The sequence below is a fragment of the Salvelinus namaycush genome, unplaced genomic scaffold, assembly GCF_016432855.1.
Source record: "Salvelinus namaycush isolate Seneca unplaced genomic scaffold, SaNama_1.0 Scaffold4, whole genome shotgun sequence".
NCBI lineage: Eukaryota > Metazoa > Chordata > Actinopteri > Salmoniformes > Salmonidae > Salvelinus > Salvelinus namaycush.
The window spans coordinates 884,892-903,656 of NW_024061007.1; the positions used below are offsets into that span (position 1 = coordinate 884,892).

Genomic DNA, 18,765 nt, shown 5'->3' on the forward strand with positions numbered 1-18,765 from the left:
CCAATATACATCAACACCAGACATCATGATTCATGGAAATGTACAAGATTAAAACATTGCAATTACAAAAATATGAAAACATTGAATTTTAATTCATAACATCTTCTGAAGATCAAATCAGTTAAATCATTGTAGATAAAACAGAGCAGAATGAATCATCACATCTGGGGACCATCACCACCAGCATGACTAGTATCTATGTGGACCCTACTACAGTTTAACCAGCTCAGCTATAGACTACACCAGCATGACTAGTATCTATGTGGACCCTACTACAGTTTAACCAGCTCAGCTATAGACTACACCAGCATGACTAGTATCTATGTGGACCCTACTACAGTTTAACCAGCTCAGCTATAGACTACACCAGCATGACTAGTATCTATGTGGACCCTACTACAGTTTAACCAGCTCAGCTATAGACTACACCAGCATGACTAGTATCTATGTGGACCCTACTACAGTTTAACCAGCTCAGCTATAGACTACACCAGCATGACTAGTATCTATGTGGACCCTACTACAGTTTAACCAGCTCAGCTATAGACTACACCAGCATGACTAGTATCTATGTGGACCCTACTACAGTTTAACCAGCTCAACTATAGACTACACCAGCATGACTAGTATCTATGTGGACCCTACTACAGTTTAACCAGCTCAGCTATAGACTACACCAGCATGACTAGTATCTATGTGGACCCTACTACAGTTTAACCAGCTCAGCTATAGACTACACCAGCATGACTAGTATCTATGTGGACCCTACTACAGTTTAACCAGCTCAGCTATAGACTACACCAGCATGACTAGTATCTATGTGGACCCTACTACAGTTTAACCAGCTCAGCTATAGACTACACCAGCATGACTAGTCTCTATGTGGACCCTACTACAGTTTAACCAGCTCAGCTATAGACTACACCAGCATGACTAGTCTCTATGTGGACCCTACTACAGTTTAACCAGCTCAACAGTAGCATTATAATAATTGAGACAAAACCCAGGATAGAGGGGCTGAGTGAATGTGGTCTGGACTCTGTGGAGGAGGGTCATTGTGTCAGAGACACTGTAGAAGGACAGAGTACCTGCCTTGTGATCCAGGTACACTCCTACTCTGGAGGACTGAGGGCCTGATACTTTAGTCTCAACATTATTGTGTCTGAAACAATAACCACCACTATAGCACCTTAAACTCCAGGACTTGTTATTGAGTCCAAATCCACCATCTCTCTCTGTTCTGCTGATGTCTTTATATGAGACTGCTGTATAAACATTACCAGTCCACTCCACCTCCCAGTAACAGCGTCCAGACAGACCCTCTCTACACAGAACCTGACACCAGTTGGTGAATCTGTCTGGATGATCAGGATATGGTTGGACTTGGTCTGTACAGGTCACCTTTCTGTTCCCTTCAGACAGAGAGAGGTGTGTGTGTGCTGTGTTTGGGTCCAGTGTGAGCTGACAGGAATCTGGGAGAAGAGCAGAGCAGAGACCAATGAGGGGAGTCAGAACAATAAGTTAAGTCAGATACTGTATCTACCCTGTCTTTGATTAGAGCACAGCAGAGATCAAATCAGAGACATATGAGGAGTCAGATAGATACCCAGTCTTTGATTAGATCTACTATTGCTATATATTTCTAGAGGGATTGTTAGGAGTGTCAGTAAAAAGAGACTGTTAGTTACTTCACAATAAAGAGACTCACATTGTAACAACTGTTCTCTGGTCTTGGGCTCTGGAGGCAGTACAACATCCACTATATTCACTACAGACACACAAACACATTGACAGAGAGAGGGAATGTTATCATCAGACCATATTCCACATGTATATGACTAGTAGGGAACTTTCAATGGTCTAAAGTTGATGTTCTTATTGTTTTCAACACACCTGTAGTGGAGATCTTGGTCCATTCTCCTTTAAGGAAGTCTTCTAGTTTCTCTCTCAGTTCAGACACAGTCTTACTCACATCTCCAAAGTACTGAAGAGGACGGACAACGATGCTGGGTAAGTCTGAAGATACACTGATACTGGAGAGAGACTGATAACTCTGGAGAGAGAGAGAGAGAGACAGACAGACAGAGAGAGAGTGAGGGACAGAGAGAGAGGGACAGAGAGAGAGAGAGAGGGACGGAGAGAGAGAGGGAGAGGGACAGAGAGAGCAAGGGACAGAGAGAGGGACAGAGAGAGAGAGAGGGACGGAGAGAGAGAGGGAGAGGGACAGAGAGAGCAAGGGACAGAGAGAGGGATAGAGAGAGAGAGAGGGACAGAGAGAGAGAGAGAGAGAGGGACAGAGAGAGCAAGGGACAGAGAGAGGGACAGAGAGAGAGGGACGGAGAGGGAGAGGTACAGAGAGAGAGAGAGAGGGACTACACCAGCATGACTAGTCCCACAATTTATTTATATATAAATATATATATATTTTGTATATATATACATATATATTTTATTTTTATTTTTCGATATGTATACTTTGACAATGTAAGTAATAACGAACCTACCATGTCAATAAAGTCAATTGAATTGAATTGAATTGAATTGAGAGAGGGACAGAGAGAGAGAGAGAGAGGGACAGAGAGAGAGAGAGAGAGAGAGAGGGACAGAGAGAGAGAGAGAGGGACAGAGAGAGAGAGAGAGAGAGAGAGGGACAGAGAGAGAGGGACAGAGAGAGAGGGAGAGATAGGGACCGACAGAGGGAGAGAGAGGGACCGACAGAGGGAGAGAGAGGGACCGACAGAGGGAGAGAGAGGGACCGACAGAGGGAGAGAGAGGGACCGACAGAGGGAGAGAGAGGGACCGACAGAGGGAGAGAGAGGGACCGACAGAGGGAGAGAGAGGGACCGACAGAGGGAGAGAGAGGGACCGACAGAGGGAGAGAGAGGGACCGACAGAGGGAGAGAGAGGGACCGACAGAGGGAGAGAGAGGGACCGACAGAGGGAGAGAGAGGGACCGACAGAGGGAGAGAGAGGGACCGACAGAGAGAGAGAGAGAGAGAGAGAGAGAAAGAGAGGGACGGACAGAGAGAGAGAGAGAGAGAGAGAGGTACAGGGAGAGAGAGGTACAGGGAGAGAGAGGTACATAGACATAGACATAGAGAGAGGGAGAGACAGACAGAGAGACAGACAGGACAACATAATGATGTAGATGAATAGTTTCACATGAAGTTAATTTCATATCACATGTAACAAGACAGTTTAGTTACCTGGAGGAAATGGATGTGATCCTCTGTGTGTGAGAGCTGCTCCAGCTCAGTGCTTCTCTTCCTCAGCTCAGCTATCTCCTGCTTCAGTTGCTCCAGGAGTCCTTCAGCTTGACTCACTTGAGCCTTCTCTTGGGTTCTGATCAGCTCCTTCACCTCAGAGCTCCTTCTCTCAATGGAGCGGATCAGCTCAGTAAAGATCTGATCACTGTCCTCCACTGCTGCCTGTGCAGAGCGCTGTTAAGAGACAGAGAGAGAGAGACAGAGAGAGAGGGACAGAGAGAGAGCGAGAGAGCGAGAGAGAGCGAGAGAGAGACCGAGAGAGAGAGAGAGAGAGAGAGAGAGAGAGAGAGAGAGAGAGAGAGAGAGAGAGAGAGAGAGACAACGATGCTGGGTAAGTCTGAAGATACACTGATACTGGAGAGAGACTGATAACTCTGGAGAGAGAGACAGAGAGAGAGAGAGAGAGTGAGGGACAGAGAGAGAGAGGGACAGAGAGAGAGAGGGACAGAGAGAGACAGAGACAGAGAGTACACTGTGGCAGAATACCTGACCACTGTGACTGACCCAAACTTGAGGAAAGCTTTGACTATGTACAGACTCAGTGAGCATAGCCTTGCTATTGAGAAAGGCCGCCGTAGGCAGACATGGCTCTCAAGAGAAGACAGGCTATGTGCTCACTGCCCACAAAATGAGGTGGAAACTGAGCTGCACTTCCTAACCTCCTGCCCAATGTATGACCATATTAGAGACACATATTTCCCTCAGATTACACAGATCCACAAAGAATTCGAAAACAAATCCAATTTTGATAAACTCCTATATCTACTGGGTGAAATTCCACAGTGTGCCATCACAGCAGCAAGATTTGTGACCTGTTGTCACAAGAAAAGGGCAACCAGTGAAGAACAAACACCATTGTAAATACAACCCATATTTATGCTTATTTATCTAAACTTGTGTGCTTTAACCATTTGTACATTGTTACAACACTGTATATATATAATATGACATGTGTAATGTCTTTATTGTTTTGAAACTTCTGTATGTGTAATGTTTACTGTTAATTCGTTTTGTTTGTTTCACTTTTGTGTATTGTCTACCTCACTTGCTTTGGCAATGTTAACACATGTTTCCCATGCCAATAAAGCCCCTTGAATTGAATTGAATTGAATTGAGAGACAGAGACAGAGAGACAAAGAGAGAGACAGAGAGACAAAGAGAGATACAGAGAGACAAAGACAGAGACAGAGAGACAAAGAGAGACAAAGAGAGAGACAGAGAGACAGAGACAGAAAGAGAGAGACAAAGACAGAAAGAGAGAGACAGAGAGAGAGAGAGAGACAGAGAGAGAGAGAGAGACAGAGACAGAGACAGAGAGAGAGACAGAGAGAGAGAGAGAGATAGCCATTGAGTCAGAACTCTGCCACCCTGCTCTCCAGGTCCACCAGGCCTTGTCCCCCCTCCTGAACAGGCAGGTACAGAACGCCTCTTGGTCCTGATCTACTCTCCTCCCTCCTGGACAGACAGGTACAGAACACCTCTTGGTCCTGCTCTACTCTCCTCCCTCCTGGACAGACAGGTACAGAACACCTCTTGGTCCTGCTCTACTCTCCTCCCTCCTGGACAGACAGGTACAGAACACCTCTTGGTCCTGCTCTACTCTCCTCCCTCCTGGACAGACAGGTACAGAACACCTCTTGGTCCTGCTCTACTCTCCTCCCTCCTGGACAGACAGGTACAGAACACCTCTTGGTCCTGCTCTACTCTCCTCCCTCCTGGACAGACAGGTACAGAACACCTCTTGGTCCTGCTCTACTCTCCTCCCTCCTGGACAGACAGGTACAGAACACCTCTTGGTCCTGCTCTACTCTCCTCCCTCCTGGACAGACAGGTACAGATCACCTCTTGGTCCTGCTCTACTCTCCTCCCTCCTGGACAGACAGGTACAGAACACCTCTTGGTCCTGCTCTACTCTCCTCCCTCCTGGACAGACAGGTACAGAACACCTCTTGGTCCTGCTCTACTCTCCTCCCTCCTGGACAGACAGGTACAGAACACCTCTTGGTCCTGCTCTACTCTCCTCCCTCCTGGTACCCCCTCCAGTAGCCTGCCCCGTAGCAGAGCTAGACCCAGCCTCTGCCCCCTGAGTCCTAGTAGGCTGGACAATAGAACGAGTCCAAACGGCCAAAGAACGTTGTCTGAGCTGGAACACCAGCGATGCCATAGCAAATGAATTGAAACGAACCTCCACAGAGCCTCTTTTGACTGGAATGATCCTTAGAATTCCATTTCCCCTAAATGGCACCAAAAAATGTCTCCCTTTTTATTTGACCACTAAAACCTGTTCTTAGGACCAAACTGGAAAATAACAACTTGTCTCCCCTCCTGGACCGCTTGGTGTTAAGTAGCAGACTAGGTGAAAAATTTGTAAATCGCCTTTTTTAGGCAGATTTAGGCACTTAACCCTGGTGGCTCTGGATAAGAGTGTCTGCTAAATGACTCACATGGAAACTTAAATACAAAGTTAACTAGATATCATTTGTGTCATTTATAGCCTGGTACAGATAGCAAAACTACATTAAATACAACATTATCTAGATATCATGTGTCATTTATAGGCTGGCACAGATAGTAAAACTACATTAAATACAACGTTAACTAGATATCCTCTGTGTCATTTATAGCCTGGCACAGATAGTAAAACTACATTAAATACAACGTTAACTAGATATCCTCTGTGTCATTTATAGCCTGGCACAGATAGTAAAACTACATTAAATACAACGTTACCTAGATATCATCGCCACATAACTTATGTGGAATTTAAAAGACACCGTTAACGTTACCGTTAGCTAACTAACAACGTCTGTTACACTGTAACTTACCGGCAGCCTCACATAAAAAAGTATTGGTTAACAAAGCTTTGATTATGACCAAAGTCTATAGTAGTGAAAAGTCTCTCTCTCTATTGTAACTTACCACAAATTGCCATCATAGCCTATCTACATGAACGTGTCCTGTCAGAGTCTTTTCCTCTCCGTTAACCGTTAGCTAGCAGTCTCGAGCCACAGCTGACGTTGACCACAATGAGCTACAAGTAGGACTGACGTCACTACCGGTGCAGCAGCCTCTGCAGCAGCCTCCCCCGGGTCCTAGTGCCCGCCTGGTAATACGGTTAAGATGCGATGGAACGGTTGACGGGAAAACAACAAATCACAGAGAAAATATGTTGACTGATATATTGAATTGTTTAGGGTAGCTTTAGCTTTGGCTTTAATAAATTCAGAAAATACTTGAAAACCAAAAGAAAAAATAATAGTATCCCTCCTCAGGAACCACTAAACCCTCACAGACCAACCTCTTCTTCTATGATATAATGGCGGTCCACAAACCAACGTTAAAGGTGCATGGCGCCACCTACTGTGCTGGAGTGTGTTCAATCACGGTTTACAACATTTCTAAATCCTCCTACCTAACTCAGTACTTCTGAGAATATAAAAAAGAGTCCTACTAACTTCTAATAGACCCTCCCCCGTCCCCCAAATCCCTTTCAAACCCCCCCAACCCCGTCCAACCTCAATGACCCTACACTTCAATCTTTCCCTCTCTTCAACATCCTTACAACAATATAACAACACATGCTCCACCGTTTCATTGACCGTACCCTCCAGACACAAACCATTCACATGCTGCCAACCAGATGTAAGGACCAGTTCAATGTACAATGTCCTAAACACAATCGAGTAAACACCACCTCTTCCTTCCTAATCTGACCTTTGATCCTTGGTCCACCGACCTTTAGAGGACATATAAATGCCGTCCCTTGTGCTCAGAGTCCCATCTCTTCTGCCACACATCTATCAAAATGTCTCTGATCTTACATTTGGCCTCACCTCTACCCAGTGGAACATTAATATCAATTATATCTTGTTTCAAAGCTCTTTTAGATAACTGGTCTACAATTTAATTTCCTTCCACACCTGAATGTGCTGGGACCCAGCAGAATCTCACTACTACACCCAATCTCTCAATTCTCCATAATAACATTGATACCTACAACTGTCCAACCAAAACCACTGCCTTGTCTACTAGTATATTCCCAACAGTCATCTAGAACAGTAGCAGTGGGATGCTCAACCTCACAGCCTTTCAACCCAATAAGCTAATGACAATTTATTACACCGTATATCCAAAGGCATCTCACCTGCCTCCACTACTAAGACACATACAGATGTTGATTTAAATGCACCAATACATATCCTTAAAGCTATATACTGGATTCTGTCCAGCTTCTGAAGACAAGTCTTTGCTGCTGTTCCATAAACGATACACCTGTAATCAATTGTTGTCCTGATCAGAGCTCTATAAATATCCATCAACGATTGTCTGTCAGCACCCCATTCATAACCAGAGACCCACACAACCAACTACTGTGAAAGTGATGGAATGAGAGAGAGAGACATCGTTACAACACTGTACATAGACGTAATATAACGTTTCTTCTTCTTTGGAGTTTAACGGTGGTTGGCATCCAATTGTTGCATTATCGCCCCCAACTGGACAAAATGGGAAAAAGAAGGGGAAATTATGATAATACTAAGTAACACCATTCCAACTAACCCTACAGTCATTAAAAACCCACTACCCCATTCCACTACTTTGACCCTATCTGCTCCTGCACCATGCCAACTAACCCTACACTCATTAAAAACCCACTACCCCATTCCACTACTTTGACCCTATCTGCTCCTGCACCATGCCAACGACCTGGGAGGACGGGACACCACCACTCAACACACCCTGGAACTCTTGTGAAGTCAAATCTCGTATGACCAAATACTTCTCTGGTTCTGAACTCTTCACCACACCTTCTATCTCACTTAACTCTCCCTCATTCATTTACATTTCACCTCCAGAACTCAGTCTGGCGCACGACTCACTCTGTTTGCACTTGAATTATAACATTTGAAATGTCTCTATTCTTTTGAAAATAAATGTTGTGTAATGTTTACTGTTCATTCATTATTGTTTATTATCTACTTCACTTCTTTGGCATAATAAAGATATGTTTCCCATGCCAATAAAGATCTTTGAATTGAATAAAGAGAGTGCTCTATGTTAATGTATAGGGGACATGAGTCAGTCATGGTTACTCATGGTTATGTGATGAGGTAGCCCCGCCTGCTACTTCTAAATCAGTGTCGGTCCAATAGGGAATGGCCTCTTGGTGTAACGGTCAATATGTTGGTTTCTCCCACGGTAGACCTGGGTTCATATCCCGTCGGTTACATTAAACAGTCTGTTCTCTGAAAGGGGTCCAGACAGCCTGTTCCCAACAGTGGGGTTGGATAAGAACCCCTCTCCCTCTCTCTGATTGGAGGAGAGAAGTGAAATGGTGTGTCTCCTCTGGTCAACAATACTCACCTTGAAAGACTTCACAGCTTTTTGGAGATTCTTCAGCTCCTTCTCTCTCTCCTGGAATCTCTGCTGGACCTTCTTCTGACTCATCCCCAGCTGCCTCTGTGGAGAATCACTTCAATGAGCTATCAAGCTTTATTAGTCCAGTAGATCAATAGTATAGTCATGTGACATAGGACCCATAGAGAAGAAGGTCTACAATCTTGAGGAAGTCCCTTTACAATATTATATTATGTTGCTATGTGAATGATTATAGTTTTTATGGTCGGCATACATGTATCAAGGGGTTGAGACTGAACTTTGGACTCATAAAAGGCCATTCAGAATGATAATAGTGTTTGATTTTAGAAAATAGTGATACATTTGGAGAATCTGGGTTAACATATCTATATACTCAAGGTTTGTGTTCATATTTGTGGATCCATTTCATTTGAATTATCTCATATTCAAACAGATTTAGTTTTTACTGTATCTTTAATTTTTAGTTTATCAGACAGTCACCAACAAGTTGTTCTGGTCTTACCTGTTTCTCAGCCCTGTCTGCTGCAGCTGACACTGTATCATGGCCTTTATGTTCATCCATTGTACACAGATAACAGATACACTGCTGATCGGTACGACAGTAAACGTCCAGCAGTTTGTCATGATGAGAGCAGATCTTCTCCTGTAGTTGTGCGGTGGCTTTGACCAGCTTGTGCTTCTTCAATGCAGGAGATTCATAGTGAGATTGGAGGTGAGTCTCACAGTAAGAGGCCAGACATGCCAGACAGGACATGAGGGCTTTCTGCTTTCTGGTCCCAGTGCAGAAATCACACGCCACATCTCCAGGTCCAGCATAGCACAGAGCAGGAGGGGGAGCAGCCTGGAGTCCTGTCTTCCTCAGTTTCTCCACCATATCAGCCAACATGTTATTTTTCCTCAGATTAGGCCTTGGAGTGAAGGTCTCTCTGCACTGAGGACAGCTATAGACCCTTTTCAGAACATCCTGATCCCAGCAGCCCTCAATACAGCTCCTACAGTAACTGTGTCCACAGGGGATGGTGACCGGCTCCTTCAGTAGATCCAGACAGACAGAACAACAGAACTGGTCCTGGTCCAACAGAACTCCCTGTTGAGCCATTTGGACGGTTGTTCACTCTCACACAGACAGACGACACAGAGACTCAGATCAGTTTCGTTTCCTCAGAAGAGAGTTTGTGAAGGGGAGGGAGTTCCTGGTTCTGCCAGAGGGCTGGGATAGAGGAAGGGAAGGAGGGAGGGAGTGAGAGAGGGAGGGGTTAGAGGAAGGGAGGGAGAGAGAGAACTGCAGGCAAAGTTGAGAAGGAGACAAATATTTTAGTTCCCAGGTTAGGACCCTTAATATGGAATAAATGAAATAGAGTGGTTAGAATATATAAACGGTAACAGTTTCTATGAAGTACATATCTATAATGCTTTTAATGAATGTTGTAATGTCTTAAACTGATATGCTGTGATACTAACTATTAGCGTCCATAATAACTCATACGTGGTTGTAAAACTGTACAATGTGTTCTAGATAATTAGCTACAATGGGGGGAGGGGGGACTTGAAATGGATACAATGTACTGTACTGTACTGCATCAACACTACTATTCAAACATTACTCTGGTTGTCTGGTTGATCCATATGATATGTCCTGAGCACATACTACTGTAGTTATGATACGGTTCTAGTATTGACTGGGTCAGGGGGTATCTATGATTGGACCAGTCAGCAATGTCTGGTTGATCCATATAATATGTCCTGAGCACATACTACTGTAGTTATGATACGGTTCTAGTATTGACTGGGTCCGGGGTATCTATGATTGGACCAGTCAGAAATATCAGAGTTATTGGTATGATATTCTGGAGTGTATGTGTGTTTGTCCCAGGAGAATCTGCGGCCCCAGTTGGAAGCCATGTTCTCCAGAATAGAGAGATTAAACCCTATCTCTGGCAAGCCAGAGCCCTTCCAGCCCTTCACTGACAAACTCAGCGGACTCATGGTCTCTGTGTCCGGCATCTTCTTCATGGTAAGACCATGTCATCACATGAGTCATCAGGCTGCACTGTGGATCTGTCCTCAGTGTACACACTGCAGGGTTTGGGTCGATTCCACTTCAATTCAGTCAATTCTGAAAGTAAACTTAAATGCTTTAATTGAAAAGCAATGAAGAAAATAGGATTTGGAATTTTGGTTTACTTTCTAAACTGAATTAATTGAAATGTAACTGACCCCAATCCTGGAATGCTGTTTACTTGTTTACTACCATTTCAATGTGTAATGCGTCAATGAGCTTCTAGCAGCCTACTACCACCCCCTGGTGGATAGGAGCCAGAAATACAACAGACGCTCTGGAAACAGTGACTGTGGTTGGGGATTGTTTTCCCGACCTTCCTCATCACTCATCAACAATAGGAAGTGTCTAGAGACCGAGACACGTAATGATGATTCATTGTTTACCAATATGACCAATAAGCATCGTAAACACACAATCCCAGACTAGACCCATTATATAAACCAGGTAGTTAGGGTGCTGGATGCTGATTGGCTGAAACAGTATTTGACGCAACAGTATGATGTAAAAACACTTATTTACTGTTCTATTTAACCAGTTTATAATAGCAATAAGGTACCTCAGGGGTTTGTGATGTATGGCCAATATACCACGGCTAAGGGCTGTATCCAGATGCTCCGCTTTGCGTCGTGTATAAGAACAGTCTTAGCCGTGGTTTATTGGCCATATATCACACCTCCTCAGGCCTTATTGGCCATATATCACATCTCCTCAGGCCTTATTGGCCATATATCACACCTCCTCAGGCCTTATTGGCCATATATCACACCTCCTCAGGCCTTATTGGCCATATATCACATCTCCTCAGGCCTTATTGGCCATATATCACACCTCCTCAGGCCTTATTGGCCATATATCACACCTCCTCAGGCCTTATTGGCCATATATCACACCTCCTCAGGTCTTATTGGCCATATATCACACCTCCTCAGGCCTTATTGGCCATATATCACACCTCCTCAGGCCTTATTGGCCATATATCACACCTCCTCAGGTCTTATTGGCCATATATCACACCTCCTCAGGTCTTATTGGCCATATATCACACCTCCTCAGGCCTTATTGGCCATATATCACACCTCCTCAGGCCTTATTGGCCATATATCACACCTCCTCAGGTCTTATTGGCCATATATCACACCTCCTCAGGCTTTATTGCTTAAAAAACTGCTTGCCTCATAACATGCATCCTCAGAAGATACTGTAATGATGATAGATATATTTACTCTCTCTCTCTCTCTCTCTCTGTCTCTCTCTGTAACTCTCTCACTCTTGTCATGGCTGAATCAGAATTAGTTAGGTGACATTGATAAATAAGACGTTTTATTTACATAATGCTAATGTGAGATATTTGTGATTAGGATGTTTTCTTTTGGATAATACTGTTGGCAGTTGCATTTTCCTATCTCTTCTCCCAGGGCTTAGTCACTAGGGGCCCAGAGAGGGGAGAGGTCTGGCTTGTCTTCATATGTCAATATATCTGTTAAACCATGTGATGCTATGAAGAATATCAGAAGGGGAGGAGGACAGAATGGAGGCTTGTCTTCTTATGGGACTGTGTCTGTAGCTATTGTATGTCCCCTCTGAGGTTGCCCTTATCTTGATCTAGTATATGACCTAAGAGGCTCACTGTCTCGGTGAGCTTGTCCAGGAGGGGGTGTATTTGAGATGGGAGTATCTAGAATTGACAATTGATAAATGCCATTGGATGAGGTAATGTTTTGGTCCTAAGTGGTACCAAGAACGAGATTAGAACCTTGTCTAAGAGAGCAAACTGAATGATACATTATAGCTAATGCTGTCTGGCTATGGGATACTCCTCTCTCAAGTAAAGTCTTCCTTTGTAATGTTCCTAAGATCTGTTATTCGTCATGTGAGTTGAGATGGGTGTGTCTTGGCTATAAATGATACTAAGAACTGTTTGGAAGCACTCTCAGAGAATTAATTTATAGACACTGAATTGATCTGAGAGTCGAAAGGGCTATGGTGAAGCTCATATAATTAAAGAAGGACTTTATAATATAACTCTGACTTGTGTGTGGTTTGCTCTCTCAATGTTTAGTAATACAGGAAATTACCACGTCACTTTCTCTGTCTCTCTCTTTGTCTCTCTTTCTCTCCCTTCTGGGAGAGTTGGAGGTCTCAAAAGGCATGTTTTGTATCTCTTCAACAGTCCGTGGACACTTAAGGGACGGATATGTCGAGTGTGTTTCATTTGCTGACCTCAGAGAGGACAGGAAACACACAGGACTAAATCTCTGAATATGTACATTTCTCAATTATGGGGTTTGCATCTAATTATTGTATGAAATGAATGTGTAAAGATGAAACTATTTGTGAAATTATGTAAGGTGATGTTAACCCTGCGAAGACCGACAACCGCCGAAACATCTATTCTATAAGAACATTTCTGAATGGTACTCTGAATTATCCATTTTAACCACGAAAGACTTCAGGGAAGCAGAGAGAGAAATGCTCAGAGGCAGAGAGAGAAATGTTTTATACTCACAAGTGTGAGTATAAAGAGGGCAGTAGAGTTCTATGCTGAGCTCTACAAGTGTGAGTGTAAAGAGGATATAACAGTGACACATCAGTTCCTTGATGAGCTCCCACAGGTGGCTGTAGAAGCTCAGGTTGAACAAGAGCAACCATTGTCTTTGCAGGAGCTATATTAAAAGGCATGGAAAATGGAAGGGCACCAGGCATTGATGGGCTTCCCGTTGACTTTTTTAAGTATTTCTGGGCTACGTTGGGTGAGGATTGGCTAGCAGTAGTTAACGACAGTTTGAACGGAGGGTTACTACCAATAAGCTGCAGACGGGCTGTCCTCACCCTAAAGCCAAAAAAGGGTGACTCTAGGGAGGTGAAGAACTGGAGGCCGGTGGCCCTATTGTACACGGATTATAAGATCCGGTCCAAGGCTTTGTCCACCAGGCTGAGGGAGGTGATGGGGCAAATCATATGGACCAGTCCTACTGTGTTCCCGGCAGGCAGATAGGGGATAACATTTCCCTGATTCTGGATTTTGTGGACGTCTCTAGGGCTATTGGGTTGGATGCTGGTCTAATTTCAATTGATCAGGAAAAGGCATTTGAACGAGTTGAACGTCAATACCTACGATGCACCTTTGAGGCATTTGGTTTCAACTTTGCTTTTATTGCCATGATTAGGGTGATATGTGGTGCCATTGAAAGTGTTTTCAAAGTTAATGGTGGCTTGAGTGCTTCTTTTAAAGTGTGTAGAGGTTTTAGGCAGGGGTGTTCTTTGTCGAGAATGTTATTTGCCATCCCCATAGAGCCACTACAAAATAGCATTAGAAGTTGCATTGAAGGGATGTACCTTTCAGAGGATATTCCTTTTGTTGATCTCTCAGCCTATGCTGATTATGTAGTTATTTTAGTGAAAAATCAAGCGGAGGTGGATGGTTTGAGTCTCATGGTTGATAGGTTTAGGGGAATATCCTCTGCAAAGGTAAATTGGGGAAAAAATGTGTGCTTTAGAGATTGGGAATGGTCTGGAGGGATCATGGCTTTGCCAGGGGGGCTGGAATGGTGTAAGGCAGGTTTTAAATATCTTGGAGTGTACGTAGGGGATGAGGGGACAATGGAAAACAATTAGAATGGGGTGGTTGAAATGGTGGAAGGGAGGATGAGGAGATGGCATTGGTTGTTATCTCATATGTCATACAAGGGGACGCACAATTATTGTTAACAATGTGGTTGCCTCTGCAACTGTGGCATCGGTTGTCATGTTTAGAGCCACGGTCTGGCCTTCTGGCCAAGATACAGGCAATTATTGTAGATTTCTTTTGGGATAAATATCATTGGGTTCCACAGAGTGTTTTGTATTTGTCAAAAGAGGAGGGGCGACAAGGTCTTGTACATCTTCCTAGTAGGGCTAAACAAAAGGGTCAAAAAAGCACAATGGGGGCATCTAGTGACCAAAACCTGAACAATCCTGGCCAAATCCTGACACCATCTAGGGATGGAAAAAGTCAAAACGACGTACAGAAGCAGTGTTATTCTGGCCCAAGATGAATGGTGATATAGAGCAGACAGTCAGAGCCTGTGGAACATGCCAGAAATACAGGTCAAAACAGAGCAAAGAGCCAATGAGGGTTGAGGAAGAAGAGGTATTGAGACCATGGGACCAAGTAGGACTAGATGTCTGTTCTCTGGAGGGAGAGAACCATGTTCTACTGATGAACTCTCATTACCCAGGCAGCTTTGCTGAAGGACACTACTGCTAGTCAGCTGATAACTCACATTGAGTCATTCTTTGCTCGTCATGGGGTCTCAGAGGTAGTCCGTACGGACAACACCTCACAGTTCAGCTGATAACTCACATTGAGTCATTCTTTGCTTGTCATGGGGTCTTGTCAGGACTTGCTTGATAGTGCCCACAGACCAGTCAATGTGAGGGTTATGGCTGTGAAGCCAGGGGTATCCAAGGACGAGAGGGAACTCGGAACAGGAGATCAGATGAAAGTTCATCACTTCCTGGTGTTGGGAAACTGAAAGTCGCAAGGGGGTAGTGGCACGAGTGACAAGTCCAGATCCCAAAGGGCTTCTATCCAACGTAGTAACCCTTATGGGGTCACTTAGAGGTTCAGAGGGAACGCCATTCTCCTTCGCCCAGACCCCATCCATGAAGTTACCTGCGGCTCCAGAGTCTACCAAGGCTTGAAGAGGAAACTCGTGGTCGTCCCAGGAAAGGGTAACTGGAATGAGCAGGCGGGAGTTGGATGGATGGGAGGAGGTTATGTTTCCCGTTACAGTCCTCCCAGGCCTGCACGGGAGAGTGCGTTTTCCCTGGAGCCCGGGACACGTGGAGAGGAAATGGCCCGGTTTGCCGCAATATAGACAGCATCGCTCCCTTATCCAGCGGTCTCTCTCAGCCTGGGAGATGCGTCCAACCTGCATGGGTTCCGGTGGAGTCAGCGAGGATAAAGGTGGAGACTCGGAGCTGGGACCGATAGGAGCTAGGGTGAGAGATCTGCGGTTGAGCTCTCTCTCTCTCAGACGCTGGTCTATGCGTGAAGCCAACTTGATCAGGGACTCGAGGTTGTCCGGTGGTTCCCGAGTGGCCAGTTCATCTTGGATGGTGTCGGAAAGACCCTTCAAAAAGCACACTGTGAGCGCCTCGTCGTTCCAGCCACTCGCTGCTGCCACCGTGCGGAACTGGATCGCATAGTCCGTCACGCTGCGCCGACCTTGGCTGAGAGTCAGGAGCTGTTTGGCTGAGTCAGGACCGCTGGTGGGATCTTGAAACACTCGCTTGAATTCTTCAGCAAAGGTAGAGTAGCTGGCACAGCAGGGACTTTGGGCATCCCACACAGCAGTAGCCCAGGCTAGGGCTTTTTCTGACAGCAGGGTGATGATATATGCTATCTTGGACCGGTCGGTGGGAAACGACGAGGGTTGCAGCTCGAAGGAGAGAGAACATTGGGTGAAAAACCCCTTACAAACACTCGGATCACCTGAGAACCGTTGGGGAGGCGGCAGACGAGGTTCAGCCAGGGGGTTAACTGCCACGGGCACTTGAATCTGATGAACTGGAGCAGAAGCGGTTGCAGGAGAAAGTTGATCAGAAATCTGATTTATGGAAGTCATCATCTCCGACAGAAGTTGAGAATGTCCAGCCAGTAAGGCCTCTTGCTGAACCAGAGCAGCTTCGTAACGTTGGACAGTCCCCTCGTGGTGGGACAGCATGGGGAAAAAGTCCTGGGTACTGGCTGCCTCTGGGTTCATATTAATGGCTCAGTGTTTCTGTCAGGACCCGGTGCGAGAAACAGTCACTAATAATTGGCAGAACCCAGAAGATGAGGCAGACACAGCAGTACTAGAGATGGTGGTTTAATAAAAAATAGATATCTTCCAAAATACAAAAGAAAATCCACAAAGTGGTAAAAACAGCAAGGGAAAAAACAAACCTCAAAAGACCAATCCAAAAATACACGAGAACAAAACCAGAGAACCTCTGGAAAATCCAACAAGAGAAAAATGTTCACAAAGGCTGGGGCTGGGTGCTAACATACAAACACTGAGCAAGGAACTAAGGAACACACAGGGTTTAAATACTAACAAGGGAATGACTTACAGGTGCAAACAATAATTAGGGCAAGAAAAACAAAAGGTACAAAAAAGGTGCAAGGGGGACATCTAGTGAACAAAACCAAACAGTCCTGGCCAAAACCTGACACTTACGAGTGTTATGTTTCTGAGACGATTTTCCACGACACCACCCGGTTACTCTACCCTGTCCTGAACTTTAGTCACTGTCACTAGACGGCTACCACCCGGTTACTCTACCCTGTCCTGAACTTTAGTCACTGTCACTAGACGGCTACCACCCGTTTACTCTACCCTGTCCTGAACTTTAATCACTGTCACTAGACGGCTACCACCCGTTTACTCTACCCTGTCCTGCACCTTAGTCACTGTCACTAGACGGCTACCACCCGGTTACTCTACCCTGTCCTGAACTTTAGTCACTGTCACTAGACGGCTACCACCCGTTTACTCTACCCTGTCCTGAACTTTAATCACTGTCACTAGACGGCTACCACCCGTTTACTCTACCCTGTCCTGAACTTTAGTCACTGTCACTAGACGGCTACCACCCGTTTACTCTACCCTGTCCTGAACTTTAGTCACTGTCACTAGACGGCTACCACCCGTTTACTCTACCCTGTCCTGAACTTTAGTCACTGTCACTAGACGGCTACCACCCGGTTACTCTACCCTGTCCTGAACTTTAGTCACTGTCACTAGACGGCTACCACCCGTTTACTCTACCCTGTCCTGAACTTTAGTCACTGTCACTAGACGGCTACCACCCGGTTACTCTACCCTGTCCTGCACCTTAGTCACTGTCACTAGACGGCTAACACCCGGTTACTCTACCCTGTCCTGAACTTTAGTCACTGTCACTAGATGACTACTTTTAAAAAATATATATTTTACTCTTTAGATTATAGCGTATTGTTGGATCTACGAACACAAGCTTTTCACTAACATCTGACCAACAAAATTTGATTGTTGAAAATGCGTGAAGATGCGTCTTGTCTAAGAACAATTAACCATATACCACACCTCCTCAGGCCTTATCCGTGGTGCTGTATATTAACCATATACCACACCTCCTCAGTCCTTATCCGTGGTACTGTATATTAACCATATACCACACCTCCTCAGTCCTTATCCGTGGTACTGTATATTAACCATATACCACACCTCCTCAGGCCTTATCCGTGGTGCTGTATATTAACCATATACCACACCTCCTCAGGCCTTATCCGTGGTGCTGTATATTAACCATATACCACACCTCCTCAGTCCTTATCCATGGTACTGTATATTAACCATATACCACACCTCCTCAGTCCTTATCCGTGGTACTGTATATTAACCATATACCACACCTCCTCAGTCCTTATCCGTGGTGCTCTATATTAACCATATACCACACCTCCTCAGTCCTTATCCGTGGTGCTGTATATTAACCATATACCACACCTCCTCAGTCCTTATCCATGGTGCTGTATATTAACCATATACCACACCTCCTCAGTCCTTATCCGTGGTACTGTATATTAACCATATACCACACCTCCTCAGTCCTTATCCGTGGTACTGTATATTAACCATATAGCACACCTCCTCAGTCCTTATCCGTGGTGCTGTATATTAACCATATACCACACCTCCTCAGTCCTTATCCGTGGTGCTGTATATTAACCATATACCACACCTCCTCAGTCCTTATCCGTGGTGCTGTATATTAACCATATACCACACCTCCTCAGTCCTTATCTGTGGTACTGTATATTAACCATATACCACACCTCCTCAGTCCTTATCCGTGGTACTGTATATTAACCATATACCACACCTCCTCAGTCCTTATCCGTGGTACTGTATATTAACCATATACCACACCTCCTCAGCCCTTATCCGTGGTACTGTATATTAACCATATACCACACCTCCTCAGTCCTTATCCGTGGTGCTGTATATTAACCATATACCACACCTCCTCAGTCCTTATCCATGGTGCTGT

General features: G+C 44.9%; 1 protein-coding gene across 1 annotated transcript; it reads right to left on the reverse strand.

The window, feature by feature from the left end:
* Nucleotides 1–890: 890 nt before the first annotated feature.
* LOC120040997 (tripartite motif-containing protein 16-like) lies at nt 891–9,794 on the reverse strand. The gene is made up of 6 exons (XM_038985965.1): nt 9,148–9,794; nt 8,631–8,726; nt 3,207–3,440; nt 1,894–2,053; nt 1,709–1,768; nt 891–1,472 (listed from the first exon to the last, which is right to left on the reverse strand). The coding sequence occupies exons 1-6, from the start codon at nt 9,742–9,744 to the stop codon at nt 955–957; spliced, it is 1,665 nt and encodes a 554-aa protein (XP_038841893.1). The 5' UTR covers nt 9,745–9,794; the 3' UTR covers nt 891–954.
* Between the last annotated feature and the right edge of the window lie 8,971 nt (nt 9,795–18,765).